Below are 22,566 nucleotides of genomic sequence, written 5' to 3'. Positions count from 1 at the left end.
AAGAACCTTTTTAGCTGTGAAACTCGACCAAGCTGGGAGGGTGTCAGCTCTGCGTGTTTGTTTATTTGTCTGTTTGGCTGCCCACGGCTCGGTGCTGGAGGGATCCGTGGTCCGACAAAGGTTAGGTGTCAGCGCGGAGAGGAGAAAATAGAACAGAGCAGAACAAAGTAGAGAGATAGACGAGAGAGAACAGGAGTAAAACAGGGAGGAGGAGGAGAGAGAGAGACTCAGGGCAGGAAGTGTGGGTGTCTGGGTAGGTGGTTTTGGCAACACAGAATGGACTTCTTGCGTATTTCTTCTGGTAAAACAAAAGATATGGACTTTCGCAGTGGCTCTGCCCATTCACCAAGCGGCATTAGTTGTAAATGTTCCGCTCTTGGAGGTCAACGTGAAATAAGGGGGACACCAATTCAGCTCACCAGCTCTGTTTTATGAGCACCACTACTCCCAGAAGTTAAGCAGCGAGAAACAACTGATAGCAGATAATAGCTATGAATGTATGCAAGCGTGTCTGTGCGCGCGCACGTGTGTGTTTGTGTATTTGTACAGTACACACTGGTGATGAATACCAGATGCAGGCATTTCCTTTGTTAGTGCAAGCAAGTTCAGAACTTGCCAAATCGCCCTGCTCCCCACCCACACAGTTGAAAACTTCCACACACTCCCACACATACACACACACTCACTCTCTCTCCCGAATCCTAGCCCACTAATCCTCCTCCGTCCCAGGCTTAGGGGTAGCCAAAGCTGGAGGCTAATTCAATCTTGGCTGGTGCGCCTCTGCTCTGTCCGTCTCCTGTTGTCTCTCTGTTCTCCACCCTTGAACTTGTGCTCTTTCTAATTAGTTCTCACTTTTCTGCTTTGGTACCTCACTTTTTTCTTTTTTTCTTTTTGAGGAAAAGGTCTCTTCGGGTCTTTGCTTTGCTTTCTGTATTTCCCCCCGTTGTTTGGACCAGGCCTTAAGCCTGTAGCAGGTCTTCGCTCTACAGCTGACACAGAGTAATTTAATCGTGGATTGCGAAGGTCACTCCAGGTCACATGATCGAGGCGTCAGGTCGTGCTGAGTTGATCTCATTTGTGACGTCAACCAAGAGGAGTATACAGCAGCCCTCTCCACCCTGTCTCCCCCTTTCACCTACCGCAAATAGCCCTCCGTCCCCACTGACAACGTCATCCATTTCTGTAACCCTCTGACTCCGCTGCCCCCTTCTCCTCTTATCTTTTCTGCGTCTCTCCCTCTCTTCCCCTAAACTTTCCAACCTTCTGTCCCACCCACCACTTCCCCCTGCCCATTAGTCTTCCCCTCACTGCCATCGCTCTCCGTGGTTCTGTTACGATAACAGCAGTAATTCCATAAAAGAGAGAGTTCACTGGACTTTGGGTTCATTGCACTTTGGCAGACATAGTTGCTTTCATAGCAGTCCAAATCAGGGAAACCTTCCAGGATTCCCTTCTAAAAATAAATAAATAAATAAATAAATAAATAAAATGCTATGAAAATGCTGACAATTTCATACATGTGAACCCAGCCTTCTGCTGCCTGCCACTTTTCTACCACTTCAATAAAAATCTCGTGTTGTCGCTGAAATCAATGAAATGCTGCAGAATCTTGAACCGAGAACGCCACCAATGACGCGGAGTTAAATATTTACTGTGTATGGGTGGATGACAGGGGAAGCCAAAGTGACTCACAGTGGAAAGGCTGCAGTGACCTGTGATGTTGTGTAGCTGATGATCAAAGCGAAGGCTTCACTTTAATCTAATACATGACGAAAGCAGCATTTCCTGTGCTGTTTCAGCTGAAATGCCCACTTAGTGGATCCTAGCCTAAAATAGCTAAACTGGAAAACAGCTACAAACAGCAAGATAATATCAAGCAATTCATTGCAGCTTTGACACACAGAAAAACATCTACATATTATTAATAGCTCTAATTACCAATAGTGCCTTGCCAAAATAGTCATAATCCCAGAATTAAAAAAAAAATATTGCAGTTACAACAACAAATTTCAGTATATTTTGTGTGAAACATAAAGCAATGCATAATAGTCAAAAGGAGGGCGGGGGGAATCCTATTTCCATTTGCTAAATTTCTTATAAGAGTGCATACATTCTCAACCACCTTTGTTCTGACAACCCTAAATAAAATCTTGTCCACCGATCGCCTCCACCCTTTATGTGTAAATTAATACAAGTGACTTGTATATCAGTGGATAAGCATCATCATATATGATATATTTACATTCAATTGTGATTGTTTTGTAGGAATCCATTCTCACTTTGATAATGAAGTTTTTCTGTAAATATTTTTTTGTCCAAAAAAAAAAAAAGCCAAATTTTGTTGATCATGAATAATTTGTAAAAGCAACCAAAGGATAACACATCCAATGGTCTGGATACTTTTCACAGGTACTGTATGTTTATCTTCAAGTATTAACTAACATTGGTGTTTTCTCTGCGTTATTCTACTACAACTTTTTCGAGCTACTACTTTCTCTTGCTTTTTGAGCTACAGGAAGTTCAGAGTCTCGGGAAGGCCTGGAGGCAAACGTCGGGCAGCACGTTTGCCTCCAAACATGCATTCTAGATTAATTATAACTTATCCATTGGTGTAATCACATGCATACATGCTTGTTCGCTTGAGTGATAGATAACGTGTAAGATTGAGAGCCAAATAACCCTGTTTTGAACATGACTGCGTTTGTATCAGTTGTTGGTTTGGGTTAGGATTACGAGCTCATCGACTCGTGTGTGTTAAAACGTTAATGGGTTCCATCAATATACCAGGAGCGAAAGCTAATCTACTAACCTCTCTTTCTCCAACCAGACTTTGGACTTATCTATGTTTAGCCATGTCTACTCTTTCTTCTCAACGTTACTTGATATAGCCAGGGAGCCAAAAATGAGTTCACAGTTAATTAGTCAGTTGTGTCTATTTCTGCCACGCCAGATGACGTGTCTGGTGTTGACTGCTTGTAAAGGATGTGTTTATCGGGCCTCCGCTAGTGTTTGTCACACAATAGCAAGAACATGGAGGAGAATTTTACATAATCAGACACATTGCATGGTGGGCTGGCTGTGATGTGCCAAGTTCAGTGCCAGTTTAAAGGGTAAATTGAGACTACAAATGGGAGCGGAGGCAGGAATTGACTGGAACACAGTGTGTTATAGCTAAATATGCAGCAATATTACAGGCAGGTCAGGTTAATTTGGGCTTCTGCTCTCCGTGGGTGTAAAATATCTGGTAGTCAACACAGTTTATGAATAGCACTGTGGGATGTTTCCGCTTGACATGCTCAGGCATTCAAATCAAAGTTGGGAATAATAATTAAAAGCCACGGCCACTTCAGTTTTACGAAGGTAATCAATATTTTTATGATCTTTTGTCAGATGACATTATGACTTTGACCTCTGGCTGATCACATTTCCCCACTGAAAGAACTAACATTTACTCTGTTGGTTTGTTCCAGTTTTACCATTGTAAACCTGTATGAAAATGGAAGCAACAATCAGTACGATACTAGTGTTAAATTCATCATTTGAACTACTATCATCATTTGAACTACTAGCAAATGACCAGCATGAAATGCAGCTTATTTAATCTACGTAAATGTTATTTAATGATGGATATGTAACTTAGTAAATTGTCATTTTAACTAAGAAATAAACTGACTGGCTACTTTATTTAGTCCAATATCTTATTAGCACACATAATCAACAATTCAATGCATTTAGGTTTATCTTTCATGGTGAATATGTTACTTGATGAAGTTCAAACACTGTGAGCAACAAAAAGAGTTTAAGTGACTTTGAACGTAACTTGACTGTTAATGCCAAACGGGCTGATCTGAGTATTTCAGAAGCTGGTGATCAACTAGGATTTTCAGACATAATCTCTCTAACTTGCAGAGAATTATCAGAGAAAAGGGAGCATATCCAGTGAGGGATAGTTGTGTGGATGCCTGGGGTTAGAAGCAAATGGGTAGACTGGTTTGTATTTAAAGAAAGGCAACAGAAGTTAAAATGTAACAACCTTTGTTTGTTCCACATTGTTGGGACTATGAAGAAATAAGGCAATTCTGAAGGCAAAGTCAGCAAAAGGAGGCAGACGAGAGTAAATAAATCAATAAAAGAAAGTTATTGATTTTTTTTTTGATGACACTGAGAATATAAAACATAAATAAAAATATACAATATTAAGATAAATCTGTCTTTCAGATCAAGTCATATCATGCTTTGTCTCAGACAAGCTGTCTGCTTGTCTGAATGACACATACCTACACATTTACACATAGTTACCATATGCAGAAGTGAGCCTACTCTGAAATCTGACCTTTTCAGAGGTGTTTACAGTAAAACTTTGGCTTGCCATTTGGAGTATTGGAACAGATTCTTTTGGCAACGCTCTACTTGAGAGAACTGTCAGTAGCTGCATTCAGAGCATTTCTGACCAGGGTTGAAATGATGTGAAACATTCGATAGCGGCTTTTTGTTACAGACACCGTACGCTGCAGTGCAGCAGCACACTGCCATATAAAGCGCTTTAAAAAAGCAGTTATGGCCGGTGATTTGTTTTTTACATTTTGTCATGCTGCAAACCACTGTGTTTCAGTTTAGTATACATGTATTGGGATTTTATATGATTTCTCCTATCTGGCCTTTATTAAACTCTTAAGGGTGTCCTGTTTGCACACCAAAGTGGAGCATATCCATGAGTTAGAATGCCCCAGTCAAAGTCCAGACTAAAAATCCAATGCAAAAAAATGGATTTTCACAGACACTCTCATAACAAATCTGTCCCACTTCGGACAAAAATTGATAAATCACTAGATTTTCAAAACTGATACTATGAAAACCACGTATCATTTCCTTCCACTTCACAATTTTCCATTGAAAATCCATGAAAATGAAAAATGTTGAAGCGATCTGAATGCTTCTGCAAGGCGGTTGGTAAGTTGGAGGCCATAAATGAGCGATGGATTTCTGTGGAGTAATTTACACTGCACACAATTCACATTCACATTCACAGGATTATTTAAGCCTCAGTCGGTGATGAGACCCCGGAAAATCCAAGAGGGACAATCTGGAGGGTTCACGCAATGAGACGGTGGAGGAAGGTGGAGCTGAAAGAGGAACACAGCAGGGGGACGGTTGGAATCCACTCGACTATTTCCTCATTTACACGAGAAATGTGAGAAATATTTTAAAAGTGTTAGAAAAAAATTCCACCCTCAAGAGAAGTTTGAACATTTCTGAAAACATTTACTTTTCATAACATCAAATATTTCTATATGATCAGTTGCAAAGGTGTAAAAATAATCTTGATCACAGGATTTCTTTTTTTTATAGGCTTTTTCAAGTTACAGTTTTCATCTCATTAGTGACTTTCCCCTCTAATTATATCCATCACAAGCAACTCAGGGACATCAGCAGAGGAATCCAGGCCAGAGGCAAAGAAGCTATTTCTGCCAGCTTTGGGCGTCCTGAGTGGAAACTAGCTTATTGGCATATTTTCCAACGCTGCTCCACCAAAGAGGCTTGTGACCATGAAGCCTCGGAGAGTTTTCAGTCACACTGGGCGCAGCAACAAACGTCAGCCGGCACAAAAAGGATTAACTGGAAAGGCAAAGGTCAAAAGGGGTGTCACATTTGCAAGTCACAGTGCAAAGCATTCAACTTGTTGCACGCTCTGCTTCTGCAAAACTGTGACTTATGCGAGCATGTCTGGAAAGTCCTTCGCCAAAAGAAGAAGAAAATTCTGAAAGTTTTCTCTGAGATTTGTTTCTATATTTACAATTTGCACAATCTGCAAAAAAAAAAAAAAAACGAATTGAAGGGATTTATCAGTCAGTTGAAAAGTTTCAAAAGAGTCCAGGTGGCAGAAGACACTGAATGATGCAGAAGTTTCGACACAAGAGGAAGGAAGAGAGTCCGGAGGTGCTGCTCTGGAGTTATTTACGCGCTGCCTCAGTTCCCCTTTTCTTTGGCATGACTGGGCGCACGCATGAGTACAACAGAACGCACCATAGGGCCGTCACCTGCGCTAAGCGTGCAATTAGAAAGGGACAAATAAGAGACTGCTTCTGCACAGTGGGTGTGTGCTCATTCGCACTCATGCGTGAATGTGTCATCTCGTGCCCAGGCACATTCAGTATGTGTTTTGGAAAAAAGGAAGGGGAGCAGATCAGCTGAAGACAGACTGTAGGAAAAGGCGCGTGAACCGGCCCCAGGAGGCAGGGAAAAAAAAAACAAAAAAACACTCAGGGCCTGATGGAAAAATTACATGGGACTGAGGGATGTGACCTGAGAAGAACGGGGGGAGAGAGGAAAACTTCGTTCACTGCAGGGTTGCCTTATCCAGAGCAAACAGATGTTAGCCTTGTTTGGACAGAGCCAAGCGTCGTCTGCACCGGGATCGCTCGTATTTATCTGGTTGCGTTTGCTTTGCTTCACGAGCACTCGACCACCTTCCTGCAGGGGGGCTGCATTGTGACACTTACATAATCCGCGACACACGTGGCAAATGTTCCTCCTGTGTGTTGGCAATCAGTCACCGTGTGGCAATAGGGCCGCCAATCGTGTATGGGAATTTTCTTCAGGTTCCTCTTGATCTACGTAAAAGTTGTCAAAGTCAACCGTCTCTGTCATCTTGTGGACAATCTACCTGATTTTATAGTCCGTCACGTGCACAGCCGCATCTGTTCAATTTTTGCAGCGATTCAGTTCAATAAGGGAAATGTATAAATAAAATATATTGATCGCACACAGAGAAAAAAAATTGTTTTATGTTTATTTTGAAGCTTTGTTTTTTCTCAAATTCGTAGTTTTACGCAATACCAAGGAGAGGAGTTCAAATATTTGCTACCAATATGGAGGAGACAAAAAGGTCACAGTAAAGAATCCAGCTGTTCACAAAGTGATGCAAACTGATGGAAAGTTGAGAGGGAGGAAAAGTGTGTTAGGAAAAGGGGCTGAAATAGCCTCGAGAAGATTACGTTGAAACTGATTCCTCACGTAGAGTGATATTTTTAAAAAGTTAATTTAGATGACTATGGTGAACAGCTAATAAAAACTAGAAGATTTCACTGCTGTGACTGAAATGTTAAAATCAACAACAAATTGCTTATGCACACATAAATGTTGATCCTTTGAAAAATGTATGACACACTTACAGTCTTTTTGAAGGATTACGCAGACTATCTTCTGTAGGATCATCAGTCTTATCCTCGACCATGTAGACCAGGACAAAATCCCTTTGTTGTTGATCTTGCATCATATTGCAATTTTCTCAAAAACAGAGATTAGAGATTTAATAATGTGTTAGCCATAAACATCAAAATTAAGACCTGCAATATACTGTACAAATATTTCCAATGATATTGTAATTTATTGAGATGTACAACAGAATTATAAAATTATTTCTGTATATTATTAATCTTTCTGCACAGAAGTGGCTACAATGATACCCTGTGAAATGCACTACTGCATGTGCTTTCTGCTTTGTTGATGACTTAGGACAAATAATGAGAAACATATAGCCTGAAAGTGCCTCTTCGTTGGCCTCATAACTAAATATAGATCTGTGAATAGTGTTGCTGAGGTCACAGAAGGCCAAGCTTCTCCCTTCTCATTTCCTTGAACAGAACCAATATCCTATAAGTGCGTCACTCGACCTTTGACACAGATTCAAAGAGCTCTCCATCCTCACCTTATGGACCTGACACAAATATTCACACTTCCTAAATTGGCACTGTACATACTGTACGCTGATGATAGGTTCCACCCTGCAGATACACACCGCTGCAGGACGTCTAGCTGGAACGTCAATGCTCATTATCAGGAACCATCTTGGCCAAAGGTAACTTGGCATCGGCAAAACTTGCCATGGACAGATTTAATACATGCAAGAATGCAAATTAAATGTCCCAAGCAAAACTATTCACCTCCAATTAGACCAGGATGTGTTTGCTAACTTATTGGGAATGCGATATTTATTGCGTGAGAACGCAATGCATTTGCAACATCACACGAAAGAAGAACAAATCTTCATGTCACCTGGGCTCCGTAGTTTGTGGCTTACTTTTGTGGTTTGTTAACTAGACTTTTCAACAATTAACTCTCTTAACTCTCTTCCTCTTCCACCACAACCAGATTCTTTTGAGTGTGCAACCGATATTTATCCTGTCCACGGGTTTTTGCTAAACACACAGCTCCCCCAGAATTACACTGGCACTCCTGGTCACTCATTTGACTAAAGTTCTCCTTACCTGTTGTTGTGTGACTCTTACATGGCAAGAACAAGCCAGCTTCTTGGAGTAAAGTCTACACAAGGTCAGGCTGACTGTACGGGACAATGCTACAGAGTAAATGATGGATCCAGCTATAAAGGCAAAACCCTCATCACTTTTTGCTGAAGTGATTTTTTCTTAAGCAAACGACGTGTTGGATTTGTATTGTATTTCTTTGAGAGCTATTGAGCCGTTTACTCTCGCTGTTCCGAAGCTGTGTGTAAAACATCTCCTGCTTCCTAATAGGAGTCTTAAATTAGCAGTAAAAGGAATTGAAACGTGTGTGTTGTTTATCAGTAATGAGTAACCTAGTTGAGTTCATCAAGGGACCGCTTAATGAGAAACACATTAAGGATGTGGAAAAAAAACTCTGATGTCGATTCAAGCAGATGTGTGGCTTCAACCTTCCATGTAAGCCTACTCAACCTGGGTTGCTTTTGGGGGACAGGGATTTGTCTGAAGTTTTTCTTCTTTTACTGTCGTTTTCTGTTTCATGGTTAAACAAATGTATTCTGAGGATATATATATATATATACACAGTTTTTAAAAAAGACTCTTTTTCTTGTACAGCTGACAGCTTATGTGCTACAGCGCTTGCAACCGGCTACCCATTTGGAGTTCTTTTATAACTGTGCGCGTTTGAGTCGGCTGCTCATTTTTGGAGCGAATATGCCCAGACACTCGCATGGAAAGGACGGAAAAAAGCACTTTCCTCCTCTCCCACAGAAGCACTCAGTGCAGTGATTACCTGCCTTGCCACTCAGGGGGCCATTTGCTGCTACCACAAAGCTGATTATCTCACCCCTACAGCAGGCTGTTTGCGGCTTTGCGATTTTTCTCCCAAATGCCCACACTGCTATTTGTAGAGAAATGTTACCTAGCTGGCACAGGTTAAAATCTGTTTTTGTTTTGTGTGTGGATGTTTGTGTCTGGCTGAGTGTTTTTGCAGCGCTGCCTGGCTCTTCGTCTCTGGCAGGTGGATGGGTGGGTGTTAATGTGGAATGGAAGGCTGGAAGAATGCAGAGATGGATGACACAAGCAGGGCAGAGTGGTGGGAGGCTGGTGTCAGGGCCCCTACTCCCACTACCAGGCTGGATGCAGTATCTGACAGCTGACTGAGAGTCTGCAGGCCCCCTCTTTGCACGGTCCCACCAAAAGGTCAGCACTTCAATCAGCTCCGCTCCCTGGATGCCTCTGTTTCTCTCTAAAACCGCCTTTCATGCAAACTTGGACTCGCTTGACCGTTTCTCACAGGTGAAAGAATTTCTGCGCATAAGAAAGCCATCCGAGGAATGTGTTTATGCAGCTGAACCACACTGACATCTACGGTATAATAAAATTTCGAAGGCAGATAATTATGCACGACGGATCCTATGTGTAATTTTGGAACACTCCGGCTTGTGGAAAATTGCAGTCCTCAAAGTCATAACCGGCTCATTGGTGAGAGCATTTAAATTTTCCAGACCTTTAATTTCCCCTTCATTCCTCTCTCAGGTCTCTTATTTGCCTTCATACATCAGGCACTCCTAATATCCCGTAGCTTGCCACCTGCTATGGGAATACACAGTCCTTTGCAAAACTTATTCACAACCCTTTTTTATTCACGTTTTGTAAGGTTACGGCAAACATTTTGTATTTTATTTGGGTTTTATGTGTTAGAACCACCATTCACTTTTTTCTACTTCATGTCTAGAGAATCTATCGGATCCACAAACTCCAACTCCTTTTGCCAATTCTTCTCCAAATTCATTCAAATTGGATGGGAGATGTGTGTGAACATTTGTTTTGCATAGGTCTCGTCTTCAGTTTGTAGCTAGATTTCAATCTGAGCATTAACTGGTTCATTCAAACATATGACCGTGATTGAACTAAATTTGATCTAAAGCATTCCATTGTAGCACAGACTATGTTTATGGTTGCTGTTTTGCGGAAACCTCTGGTCCAGTCTCAAGTATTTTGTTACTTCCAACAGATGCTGCCACACCCATGTGTCAAGGTTGGGATAGTATAAGTAGATCTCAAATCAATCAATTGCACTGGATTTTATTTAGGGGCACTGTGATAGAGGGAATTGAAAAATACATGTCACTTTTTTTTTTCTTTTTTTAGATATTTGTAAAGTGTTTTTGAAAACCATTTATCATTTATCTAACATTTGTCTACCACACAAAATGACAATAAACTACAATAAGGCTTTTGGTTCCAACTTGATGCGGAAAAGTTCAATGGGTACGAATACTGGTGAGAGTATTAGTGAGAATAAGAAAAAGATTGTAGATAAATCACATTTTGTCACTGGCTAGAAGTTGAATTCAAACTAGAACTTGAAATCCTCCTTCTTAGATTTGAAGCTCTTGGTAATTAAGCGCCGTCACAAATTATTGATGTAATTTTTCCATATGTGCCCAATAGAAAACCCACTGGCTGAACAGAGCACTCACTGGCGGTCCCTGCAGTTTGTAAACGTAGAATGGGATGCAGATCTTTTAGTTAGCAGCCTCCTCTCCTGTGGAACCAGTTCCTGGTTTTAGTTAATAAGACAGACACCCTGTCTACATGTAAGACTAGGCTTTTTGTTAAAGCTTATAGTTAGAGTGGATCCACTTATTCTTAGCGATGCTGCTATAGGCTGACGCTGCTGGAGGATATACCCCGTTTTCTCCACCTGCTATTTTTCCCCTTTTGCTCTCCATTTATGAATTACCTACAATTACAGCTGCCTGTAACTCAATGTTCTCAGTTGGCCTTCCTTAGATAATATTTTACCCTTATGAATTATGAACCAAGTTATACTGCATTGTAAAATGGCTGTATAAGATACAAATAGACTGATTTGAATGCATATTTCTGCATCTGTTTACCTTAAACTGTCTTATAATTTAGCACCTTATTTTAAACTATATACCTTTGCAAGACACTAGATTTCGTTCTGTAAAAGTGTAATGCAGATATTATCTAGGGTGCCAAGACTGCATTGATGTTTACAGAGTACAGCCTCCAAACAGGACGAGCCAGAAAAACAGATGCACCGGTCCATTGTTCTGTTTCCTGCTCATACATCCCATAAAAACATTACATTGACTTCAAGTAAATAGAAATTCAAATGTGCAGTCTTCTTTTTTTTTTTTTTTATGGTATGCGCATGTAGCACTTTTTTACGAGTCACAGCATGCCAGTTAATGCGTCATCTGTCCCTCTCTCATTTTGTTTTTACCCCGCCACCCTTCTATTCAATCATTACACTATTTTATTTGTCCCGATTGTGACTGATAAATCCACGTGTCGCCAACTGCTGTCAGCTGCTTGAATTATCATTAACACCAAGTGCGAAATGTCAACGTGAGTGTGCATGAAGCGTGTCCAACGGTGTTCGTGAGCAGAATGAGAGCACTGATGTAAAAGCGATGAAGAGGATTTTTGGTTCGAGCGTCCACTCAGAGACTCTAATCTGCATTTCAAGGCTGGGGAGGTTAAAGTTGGTCTGCTTGCCTCAGATCCATACAAGCTGGTGACTAAAGCCTGCATGAAAACGCCCCAAAGAGACACAGGAAAATGTTACACTGTCTCATAACGAGAATGTGTCATATTCCAGCCTTTACCCACATATAAAGAAAATCTTATGCCTCAGTTCTATCGGCTTTGTGATTAATTTTATTGCCCTCTGCATCCCTGCAGAAAGCTCAGCCATGCTGGTTTCAATGCTTTATGTGATTGTCTTTGTTCTCTGCTTCAGAGGATGCCATGTCCATCAGAGAACTGAAAACTGTTGATCAAAGCCAAATGTCAATCCCACTGTTAGTTGTCAAAGGTATTGCTTCACTTTTTTTTTTTGTTTTTTACAGTCAGTTGTTGTGAACTGGATTACAGAGACGTTGCTTATCAGAGGGCTACACATTTGTATTCACAGTGGTGTAGCGATACACATGCATCAGAATTGTGTTACAAAAATCATTTACTGAGGGAAAAAAAATACTCAAATCGAGCTGTCACTATTTGAAAAAAGTAACAACGCTGTGTAACTGTATTTATCCACATTTTCTGATAGTTTCAATAGCAATTGCCATGTCTCACTAAGCAGTTACATATACTGAGCATGTCTCGCGTCATAAAGTAGGTGAAAGATCTCAAAAGGAATGCATCAGGTTACTCTAAAGAATTTCAAGAGCAGCTGAGGAGTTGCTCCAGGAAGTCTTCATATATGTATGCACTTTCACCTTCTTATACCAGGAGCAGTAGATTTAAAACCTTTTTATAATTGAGTTTTTCACGTCATTATTTGATACCGCCATTTTCCACTGAAAGCATCCCAAGTAGCACATTTAATTAAACGCTACAATACCGTTTTTAATTAGCACAAACCACTTTTCATAACACATTTCTTTAAACTCAAGGGTAAAAAAAAAATAAAATTTGAACTCTTTCATGTCTGTTTCTGAGGTGACATCATTGTAAATAAAATGACTCACATGGGCTGGTCTCCTGTATTCCCCATATGGTTTATTTAATAAACGTGCTACGCTACGCTTTCCCAAAGCTGTGACTCGCTTCGTTATGGAGTACCACTCAAAGATGACTCTGTGGACTGTCATAGCCTGGATGATGTTATTCACTCCCGGGTGCAGACGGTACAGTCTTTTAATTACAGTACATGGGGTATAGACGGTGACTTATTATCCCAGGCCCTTACTCAACTCGAAATGGCTCTCCAGTAAGGGCTCTCACTCAATACTCATCCCCTATTATCAATGTGCAGCAGTTATAAAGCGGGATGCTTTTTGCTGCCATGCAGCACTTAGACACTCAGGTCTGAAAGCCCATTTATGAGACATTCACTTAATCTGGATGCGCGTCTGAGGAAGACAAAAAGAAAAGAAAAAATTTTAAAAAGCACACCGTGCCCTCACCTCACATCTATCCTGTTGACTAAAAATACATCCATAAGCAATCAGCACTGGAAACGCCACAACCTAAAAAAAAAAAAACAGCTTCCTCAATTTCAGAGTCTTTATTTTCCACAAACACCCAGCAGAGTTTTACACACCAGAGCCGGTCACTGTTGTGGAAAACACAAGGCCGCTTTTTGACGAAGAAATCAGAAGAAAAAAAGACAAAACTATTTGGTTTCACCTTGCCTCAAAATAAATCTGGATTAATGATGATTCCCTCAATCATATATATATACACTGCTCAAAAAAATAAAGGGAACACTTAAACAGGTGTTTAACACTTAAAGTGTTCCCTTTATTTTTTTGAGCAGTATATATACAGTATATGTATATATATATATATATATATACATACAGCCGTTTTTGTCTGAAGTGCCACGTGCCGTGCATTGTGAAAAACCGATGCATGAGGATGAGTCTGCACTCTTTATAAATGTTGTCAGTTGGAACGAGGTTTTGATGACAGATTAGAAAGAAGAACAGAGAGAAGGATGTGAAAGGTGTCGACCACTGCTTTTTTTAATCCAACTGCGTTACTCACTTGGGTTCCCATCTGTGCCTCACTTTTTCTGATTAAAATGGATGACTTTAAAATAAAAAAGTAACCTAAATCTGAGAACGGTTTCAAATGAATGTGCAGCAATTACACCGCATAGTGGTGTGCGGAAAGCAAGACTTTCTACACTCAAACTTACAAACTTCAATTTGTTTTAATTGGATTTTATGTAATAGACAAACACACCCCTGACTAAAATCAAGCACTGCCGAATACAAAGTATACTATAATCTAATCATAAATACAACTTTTCTATTAGGGTCTCAGAGCTCTGTTAGAGAGCATAACATAACGACAAAAAAAAAAAAAATCAACCTTACACTTACTGCGGGTGTTGTGTTTTTAGAAAGGTTTGTGGTTCTTGTTCTGAGAACAACAATTCAGCACGTGATTGAGGTCACTGCCTCAGAGTGAATGAGAGCTGGACGCTGTGGTTGCAAACCAAGCGTGAGGCTCCGTTTTCCACAGAACAGACAGTGGAGACATTTTACTATCCTCATCACCGATGCTTTTTGTTGTCTCTCAGAAGTGGGCACTGCCAGCTCAGTTTTTTGGGACATAGGATTGCAAGTAATGCTTGCCCACACATCTCTTTATGGCAAGTCACAAAGCAACAGCAGTTGATACCGGGTCCCAGAACCAAAGAAATTAGAAAATTCCCAAGTTTGGGGGTTTACTGACAACATTTAGGAATGGCATCATCATAACTTTAGTGAGGGATGTTTCATTTGTCATGACAAACAAAAAATGGGTCAGCTTAAATAAGGTTAATTACTCTCTGCTGCCATCAAGTGGTAGTAATTGCTGCTGCACGGAAAACTGAAAGCGATTGTGATAAAATGACGTTACTGAATTGTATAAACAGATATGGAGGTTAATCTGAAACAACGGCGCACTTTGAGCATCAAAATAACAGATTTAGGAAACAGTTCACAAAGTAACTCCAAATAAATTTATTGTTAACTTCATTCACTGTACAAAGAAAGAATGGTATTTTCCGGACACTGACAGGTCTGAGCTGGAATCCCAAGAAGACAGAACATTTTCATCCAAGCAACAGGTTATCTGAAACCAAAAAGGAGAACAAAAACACAATAATGCGTCAAATGTCCAGCTTTTTCACTCAAAATTGATAAAAGGAGCTGAGAAGTTGTACCGCAAGTCTACTCCAGAGCCTTGACGATGGCCTCGTTGGCTTCTATGCTGATCTGAACTGCTGCCCTTGCTGCCTCATCAGCTGCACCGGCCATTTCGGACTGGGCTTTTTCAAGGTTGGCCTTAGCTGCCTGAAAATGAATGGAAGAAGAAAAAAAAAAGGGATGGAGCAATGAAACAAAAAAGTGAATTCAAGCTCTGCAATCTGGAACATGCATCCAAAGTAGGAAAATAATTCAGAGATTGTGCAGCTTTATGAGTCTGTTTTTTCTTAAAACAACAAAGGAGTTTTTTGTTTTTTTTTAGAAACCCAGACTTTGTGCTCTTTTTTCTATCAGTTTTTACCATACAAGTAAAAAGTACAAAAACAAGAGTTTAGTGCACATTTCAACAACAGACACAGTTTAAACTGAAAAAAAAACTCTAGGGAGGGAGGAAGGGATAGATGGACGATTCAACATTTTTACAGCTGTACAAGAAATACGGTCCAGAAATACATTTTTCTTCCAGACTCTCTTCTCCTTTTCCATCTGTGTGTAGAACAGGAAAATACTTCAACTCCAAACATTTCGAGACTGTTGGCGTGCATCTCCCAACGGGGATGTCCAAGTTGAAATAGCCAGACCGAGCAAGAGTGGAAAGTGAGGACAAAGACGAGTGGAGAAAATCCCCACCGTCTCTTTGCTCTGAAAGCTCCATTTGTCACAGTCGCGATTAGAAACGAGAAATGCCAAACATAGCTGGAAGTTAAAGGTCTCCCAGTAGGGACTTGGCACATCTGCTATAACTCGACAGTGACTGACCTTTCCCGCCTTATTAACAGTGTGGGCCCATGTGCATTGTTACTATGGAGTGAAAGACAACCAGGAAGGAAAGAAAAAAAAAATAACTCATTTACTGCGACAGAGTCAAGCTGACAGACTGTAACACTGCCCAGAGCGAGAGACTGACAACTCTATGATGAGTGGATAATAACACGGCCCAACATTATCGTGGCCGACATTTAATCTGAGCTTCACCTCCAGATTGGTCAGATGGATAGGAAAATCTAATTAGAGTTAGAGGGAAATTAAGCCAATTGATATTGCTTTAAAGAACAACTTAGAAGAGTAAAACATAAAAGCTCCCCTCCTTCGTAGAGTTTGCGACTAAACGTACTGGACGTATACTTTAAAGGGAAGCCGGCGGCTTTGACAGCTTGAAGTGATAAACTGTGACATCGACCTCAGTGCTGCGGGTCTCCTCCTCAGACACGCGCCATCACATTAATATCAAACAGAGATTTGGTCATCTGTGAAAGTCAAAATCCAAAGTCAGTCAGAGACACCTCCCTCAGAGGAAACCAACTGATTAAATTTTAAATGAGAACTTTATTTAAAAAACCCCCCCAAAAAAACAGGAGTTGTATGAAGTGATGCTAATAGCATTAACACATGTCTGGCTTAACCACAATGTGGGCTATTAAGCAGGTTTTCCATTTAATAACAGGATCACTTACATTGTTCCCTTTGTGTGAATGAATCCAGTGTGCCAAGGAGAGGCATGGCAACAAGCTTCCCGGTTTTACAACCCGCTAAAATATAACATCTCACAGTTCCTACGGCTTAAACAGTCCAACAGAAAGGTAGTAGCTGCATTTCCATTCACCTTAAAATTGAACCAACTGGAATTATGGAAATAAGTTTGCTTTATTTTCATAAATAAATGTAAACAGACCATTTAGTTATGGTTTTTCAATAAAAGGTTTTTGCACAAGGCTGAGGTGCTTTCTCAGTTGTACAGACATTAGTGTATTTCGCAAAACTGCAATAGAAACACTTTTTGCATCACAGAAGTCCTGTGATCAACAACCAGGTGTTAGTACTGGTGGAAAAGACAAAGAAGACGACAGGTAGGTGTAGGAGGATGATGGCGCGGCATGTTTTCTTAATGACTTATCAGCTGGACAAACTTAATTCACGTGCGTTTTTAATTGCCTTTCTTATTTCATGGAGTCACTGCATTTGAGAAATTCTGTTTTTCGACATTACAGGAATATGGAAGGTTTGTCCACATTTGTAATGGAAACGCAGCTAGTAACAGTAAGCAAATAACTAAACACTGCTCCATGTAAGCTCACGAGTTCCACTTCCTGTGTCAGATCTTCATCCTTGTCAAATGGACCGACTGACCCCGATGGCGTTTTCTGGTTTTACAAAACATATTCGTTTTGTTCTCTGAAGCTTGGAACGGAACAGACTAAAGTTATTTTTAAAAAACACCCACATCATCAACATCACAGCTGAAATACGTTAGACATGCTCCAATTACTCCTTTTCTGGACAATACGCATTTCCAGTTGTGTTCGAAGTCTAACTTGCTGGTTCACATTTTGAATGTGCTGCAGGTTTCTTGATGGAGGTAGTAGTTTAAACCCAAGAGAAAAAAAAGAAATTAGAAGATTATTTCCTTTAATTCATCTGCAACTCAAAAAGCTTTAATGCCATAGGAACCGTGATTTGTTATATTTTAGCGGTTTTGATGGCAGGAACCTTGTTGCTGGTGGTTGATGCTGCGCAGAGTTAAGTTAAGTTTGAGAGTTAAGTTTTAATGCATTTAATAAACAAATTGCTTTGTTATGGTATTCTTTGCAGTTTTCAATAAAACAATTCTATTATAATTATTACTATAAATTTGAAATTCCCAAGTTATAATACTGTAAGAGTCTTGAAAGATCATGGTATGTAAAGAATTAACGTCAGTGCCTGTTTAGAAAGGAAGGAATGTAACAGCAGGGTATAGATTGAAACATCACATTTATACAGTTATTTTGCCTATTTTGTTTTAATCATAGAGTATGTTAAAGACAGATTTTAGACCTTACAACAATGACTTCATTTGTTCCTTGTTGTAATCTTTGACATAATTCAAAATATGCGTTCATGTAAAATAAGTCACAATTTAGCATTTGTTTTAATTTTTACAAACGTATAAACAAAACTGGATTTTACTCGAGCTCAGAACCTTCGACTGCGATGCAGCAAATTTCCATCAATTCCTGATTTTAGCGAGGCATAAACGATATGAAGCCATGTCTGAAGATCTGGGTCTTTCAAAGAGCACAAACGCCTCTTCTGCTTGGGCTAAACTTTCCCTACTTCATTTGGTGCCGTTTTTCATCCAGCCCAGTGTACGCCATGAACAGCAGAGTATTGCAGAGCTGCTCTCAGCACCAGAAGCACCAGTCACACTGTTTCAAACTTTAAGTCGACAGAGAAGTCCTTTCAGAGCAGAATGCACATGATCTGAGACTGCAGGGACAGATAACCTTTTACAAAGAGCTCAAGAGAAAAGCTTAATTGATGTGAAGGGGGGAAAAAAAGTTGACCGAATTGATGCCAATTGTGAATGAGTAACCAATGGCACAACAACACAGCAAACTCTCCTCATGGCATTTTGTGAGTTTTGTAGCTTTAAAAGCACCAAATATTCAGTTTACACACAAACGGCATTAGTTTTCTAATGTCAGCAAATTTGACATTAGAAAATGTCAAATTTTGTAATTTGACATTTTTTTCTTATCTTATGGGGATAAGAAAAAAAATCCCAATAAAGCCCAGCTTAAACTTTGTTTTAATTCAACAATCAGATGTAAACATTCATTGGTAAGAATGTGCTGCACCTCCCTTGATATAGGTAGTAGTTTTTAAATTAAGGACAAAAAGGAATGGCTTATAATATTAGAGTATGTCCTCAATGTCCCAAAAAGAAATCAGAGGACATTCCGCTTCTAATTAGCTTGAATACTAAAACATGGTGGGGTTGGTTAATTTAAATGCAGTTGTTGTGCAGAAGAAATTGTGATTTTTCCTAACTGCCTTCCTTATTCTTATTTAATTAATCTTCTAACTCTGGTAAACTTTACTGTCTCACCAAAAGAATGCCTAAATTGTTATGTAAAACATCTAGCAAATTAATTTGATAAAACTGAAACCATACGTTTTTACTTGATTTATATTGGTATTTTGAAAACTGCTATTACCTAAATGTTGCCTGGAAAATCCAACAAAAGTTCAGACAATAATTGTGTCTGAGCTTCTAAAATCAACTGCAAAATGCTCATTAAACATTTAGCTCTAATAGTAAACTTGTGTCTTTTCCCAGTTACCTTTATGACAAGAAGCAACTTGTGAAAGAGATGTGAACTAGTATGTCGTAGTCGTAAAGATTTATTGAGCGCAGACGTAAATACAAAATGTTAAGTGAAAAACTTTAGAGAAATGTGCTGTAATGGGCATTACAAGTTATGCAAAGTGGAATTCCAGAATAGCAGAGAAAATTATTTTTAATCTAGTGTATTAATTTAATTAATACCTTACGGCACAGGTGAGTAATACGGCAGAGTTTATACTCACTGCTACGTCCAGCTGGTCCAGGGGAACAGCCTCCTCAGCAAGCAGCTGCACTGAGGAATCAGCGTTGACCGTCACTGACCCGCTACTCACTGCAAAAACACACGCAGTGTCTTTTAGTAAGAACTTCTAAATGTGTGATTCTAGATGTGTGCATGATAGGCAAAAAGAGCAGTATATGTCCAAATACATGTGGTCTAATAGAGTTTAACAGGATTCCTACACATTTCTCCTACTCGAATAGGAGTCATGGAAAGTCTTTGCTTTTCCATGAATCAATTAGCATAGTACTCGGTGCAAAAAGACAAATCAAAGTTTACAGTGAAATGTAAATGTAAGATGATGCCATGCTAGGACAAGGTCATTGCAATTAACAGATTTGTTTTGGTTATGTGTTTTTGACGTTTAACCCCCCCCGGACTGTCCCCTGGTCTATTTCCTCCTCTCCACCCCCATCTTACGTTCATTCGTTCGCTCGCCTGCCCTCCACCACTCCAAGCCCCCTCCACTCCAGGTGACATTTCCCGTATTCTCAAACCCAAAGCTTGACAGGTATGGGGCAAGGTGAGAATTCATCTATTAAACTCACTGAAGATGAATACATAAACTAAAAGCTGGAGCATAGACATTTTTTATAAGTGTATTTGTGAGCCTGCTCTTTATTATTAAATTGAATATAATTTCAGATTTTTGTATAACTTTTATTCTTGTTAACTTAGAAAGTGAGCCACTATTATTACAGGTTAGTTTTCTAAACTACAAAAAAGTAACTTTTAGGGAGGCTCAAATATGAAAAATTGGACTGATATTGATATCTGATAGTAACACCGGTGTTATGCCAGATTTACCAATATTTTACTTTATCTTTTTTTAAAAATCCGATTACTCGATTAATCGTAAGAATAATCAATAGATTACTCGATTACTAAAATATTCATTTACAACAACGCTGATTTGTTCAATTAAATTCAAATGGGTTATATTTGAGGTTTAAATATAAATCACTAAGTACGTGCCTAACATTGTAATCAAATTCCACATTTTGTGACAGTGTGATGTACATGTTTATGATACAGGCAAAAGTGCTTGTGTAATAGCACCAGAGTAAGATCTTACCAAAGTATTTGGCAGAGGAGCCATCGTCATTAAAGACTGTGACGACACCGGGCCTGAGCACCTGCAGGGTGGGTACGTGAGCCGGGAGGATACCGAACGCACCGGTAAGTGTGGGGACGTCAACCTGTTTCACACTGGCCTCTCTGAAGAACACCTGGGAGAGAAAACACACATATAAAACAACATTTATTTTTGTCAGATGTTTTTTTTTTTCCAATTATTGCATTATTTACTAGTCCTTTAATTATTTGTGATCTCTATTTTTTTTTATGTCTAGCTCTGTTTCTCATCAACAGCACGGTTGTATTTTCTTAGTCCTGAAAACCAATTTCACATCTGTGATCCTAACCCACCCCCCTGCATATTTATTGTAAATATAAACTACAAGACATCTGAGTGAATTTGTTACCTTGGACATAAAATATCTTTTATTTTTTAAAAGGTATTTTAAAAAATATATTTTTTAAAAACCTGAAATCACCCACAACAAATTGCAGGTGCTTTTGCCAAGTTTGATTATCTTTTTTAGACATTTATGGCAACTTTAGTTTTATCTTTAGTGTCTTGGTTGCTACATGTCAAGCCTTTTGAAACCGTCTTTTGTGCAGAGTTGCCCATCTCGGCCAGGACAATCCTGAAGAAGAGATCTTAGATCTCAGTAATTCCTTTCCTTCTCAATAATAGATTAAAGGCTTATAATGAAGAAAAGAAAAAGCACTAAAGAAAAGCACCAACAAATCATAAGTGTCAAATAAACAACTGGTTTGAAGACTACTTTAAATCCTATGCAGAGAGAATTACATATTTTTTTGACATCATATCGAAAATGAGCAATATGAGCTTAACTTTGTCAAGTGCAAAAGATGCTAGCACAACAACTCTAATAAGTACAAAGACCTATGAACTAATGTTTTAATTGAACGAGTAGATGTTGATTTGATTCCCCAAATCAAACTGTAAGAGCTTGAGCACAATCACGCTGCACAATGAGATTTAAATGTAAAACCATACAAATGCATTTTTTTTTACATTCTAAATTCAAGCTTCTAAGTCAAATTAAAACTGTTTAATATATATAAACTTCCAAGGTTACAGTTTATCAACAAGCATTTTTTTCTGTTGGTTAAGGTTTATCACACCAGTTAAACAAAGATAGACATTTATGTGTCAACATTTTTGTTGTTGTTGTAAAAACAGGTAAAAAATAAGTTGGTTAAATTAATAGAAAGGGTTCTTTAGTGATAATGATTAAAGACAAACGACAGAACTGGCTAAAGCCACTGAATGACAGCCAGGCTAGCTATCGAAGCTAACCTCATCACAATGCTAACTTTGACCTAAGCCGTGTTTTTGACGTATTTTACGTCTGACGCAATGGCAGCGAATGTGTCCAATTGCTAAAAAATCTGCACAACACCAGGGATATGCAGGTTAGCAACCGGTGACAATGCGTTTTAATTGCAAAAAAGTGCTGTAAATACCAGACAGGCTAAGCTAGGCCTTGAGCCTAGCTAATATCTACAACCAATACCTGCGTCGGAGAGGCGAAAGTGAAGGACATTTGCGGGGCACCGGAGGCGGCTTCAGCGTAGGAGCGAGCTTGCCTCAACGCAGGGAGAGCCCGGCGGAGAAACCTGGCAGCCATCATGTTTGAAAGTTTTTATTCTATTCAAGTACAGGTGAATGACAAAAAAAATATCCCCGGCCCAAGCGTGAAGGCAGTCGATGTGCGCAAGGACAAGGACGTTGGGGGTTACCCATAAGGCTTTGTGCTCGCGCAAAGACGCAAAGGACGTTGGGTAGTGTAGTTTCTTGAATTCCTCAAAAAACAATATGCAGCTCTGGATACAAATTAAGAGCCCACTGCACTGAACTCCACTGGAAACCTCATGGTTATTGCACAGAATATTGATTTCTGAACTCTTCCTGAGTTAAAGTATCAGTATTGTTGTTACTAAAATAATATTAACTTGTTTTCTTTGGCTTACTTCAGGTATGAAAGCGCTGCATCTGTTACGTTATTTTGACCATTCCTCATTTTCTGTAAATACATGCTAAATGTTTGCTTGGAATTTTGAAGACATGTTGTCAGTAGTTCACAGAGTAAAAGAACA

General features: G+C 39.5%; 1 protein-coding gene across 1 annotated transcript; it reads right to left on the bottom strand.

The window, feature by feature from the left end:
* Positions 1-14,719: 14,719 nt before the first annotated feature.
* atp5f1d (ATP synthase F1 subunit delta) lies at positions 14,720-22,223 on the bottom strand. Its single transcript, XM_032572978.1, has 5 exons — positions 21,984-22,223; positions 20,453-20,606; positions 19,340-19,428; positions 14,947-15,076; positions 14,720-14,855 (listed from the first exon to the last, which is right to left on the bottom strand). The coding sequence occupies exons 1-4, from the start codon at positions 22,098-22,100 to the stop codon at positions 14,954-14,956; spliced, it is 483 nt and encodes a 160-aa protein (XP_032428869.1). The 5' UTR covers positions 22,101-22,223; the 3' UTR covers positions 14,720-14,855; positions 14,947-14,953.
* Positions 22,224-22,566: the final 343 nt, after the last annotated feature.

Source organism: Xiphophorus hellerii, chromosome 9 (genome assembly GCF_003331165.1).
Source record: "Xiphophorus hellerii strain 12219 chromosome 9, Xiphophorus_hellerii-4.1, whole genome shotgun sequence".
In the NCBI taxonomy this organism is placed as follows: Eukaryota; Metazoa; Chordata; class Actinopteri; order Cyprinodontiformes; family Poeciliidae; genus Xiphophorus; species Xiphophorus hellerii.
Note: the sequence above shows the minus strand (reverse complement) of the source record. Positions and strands in the feature narration are given on the sequence as shown.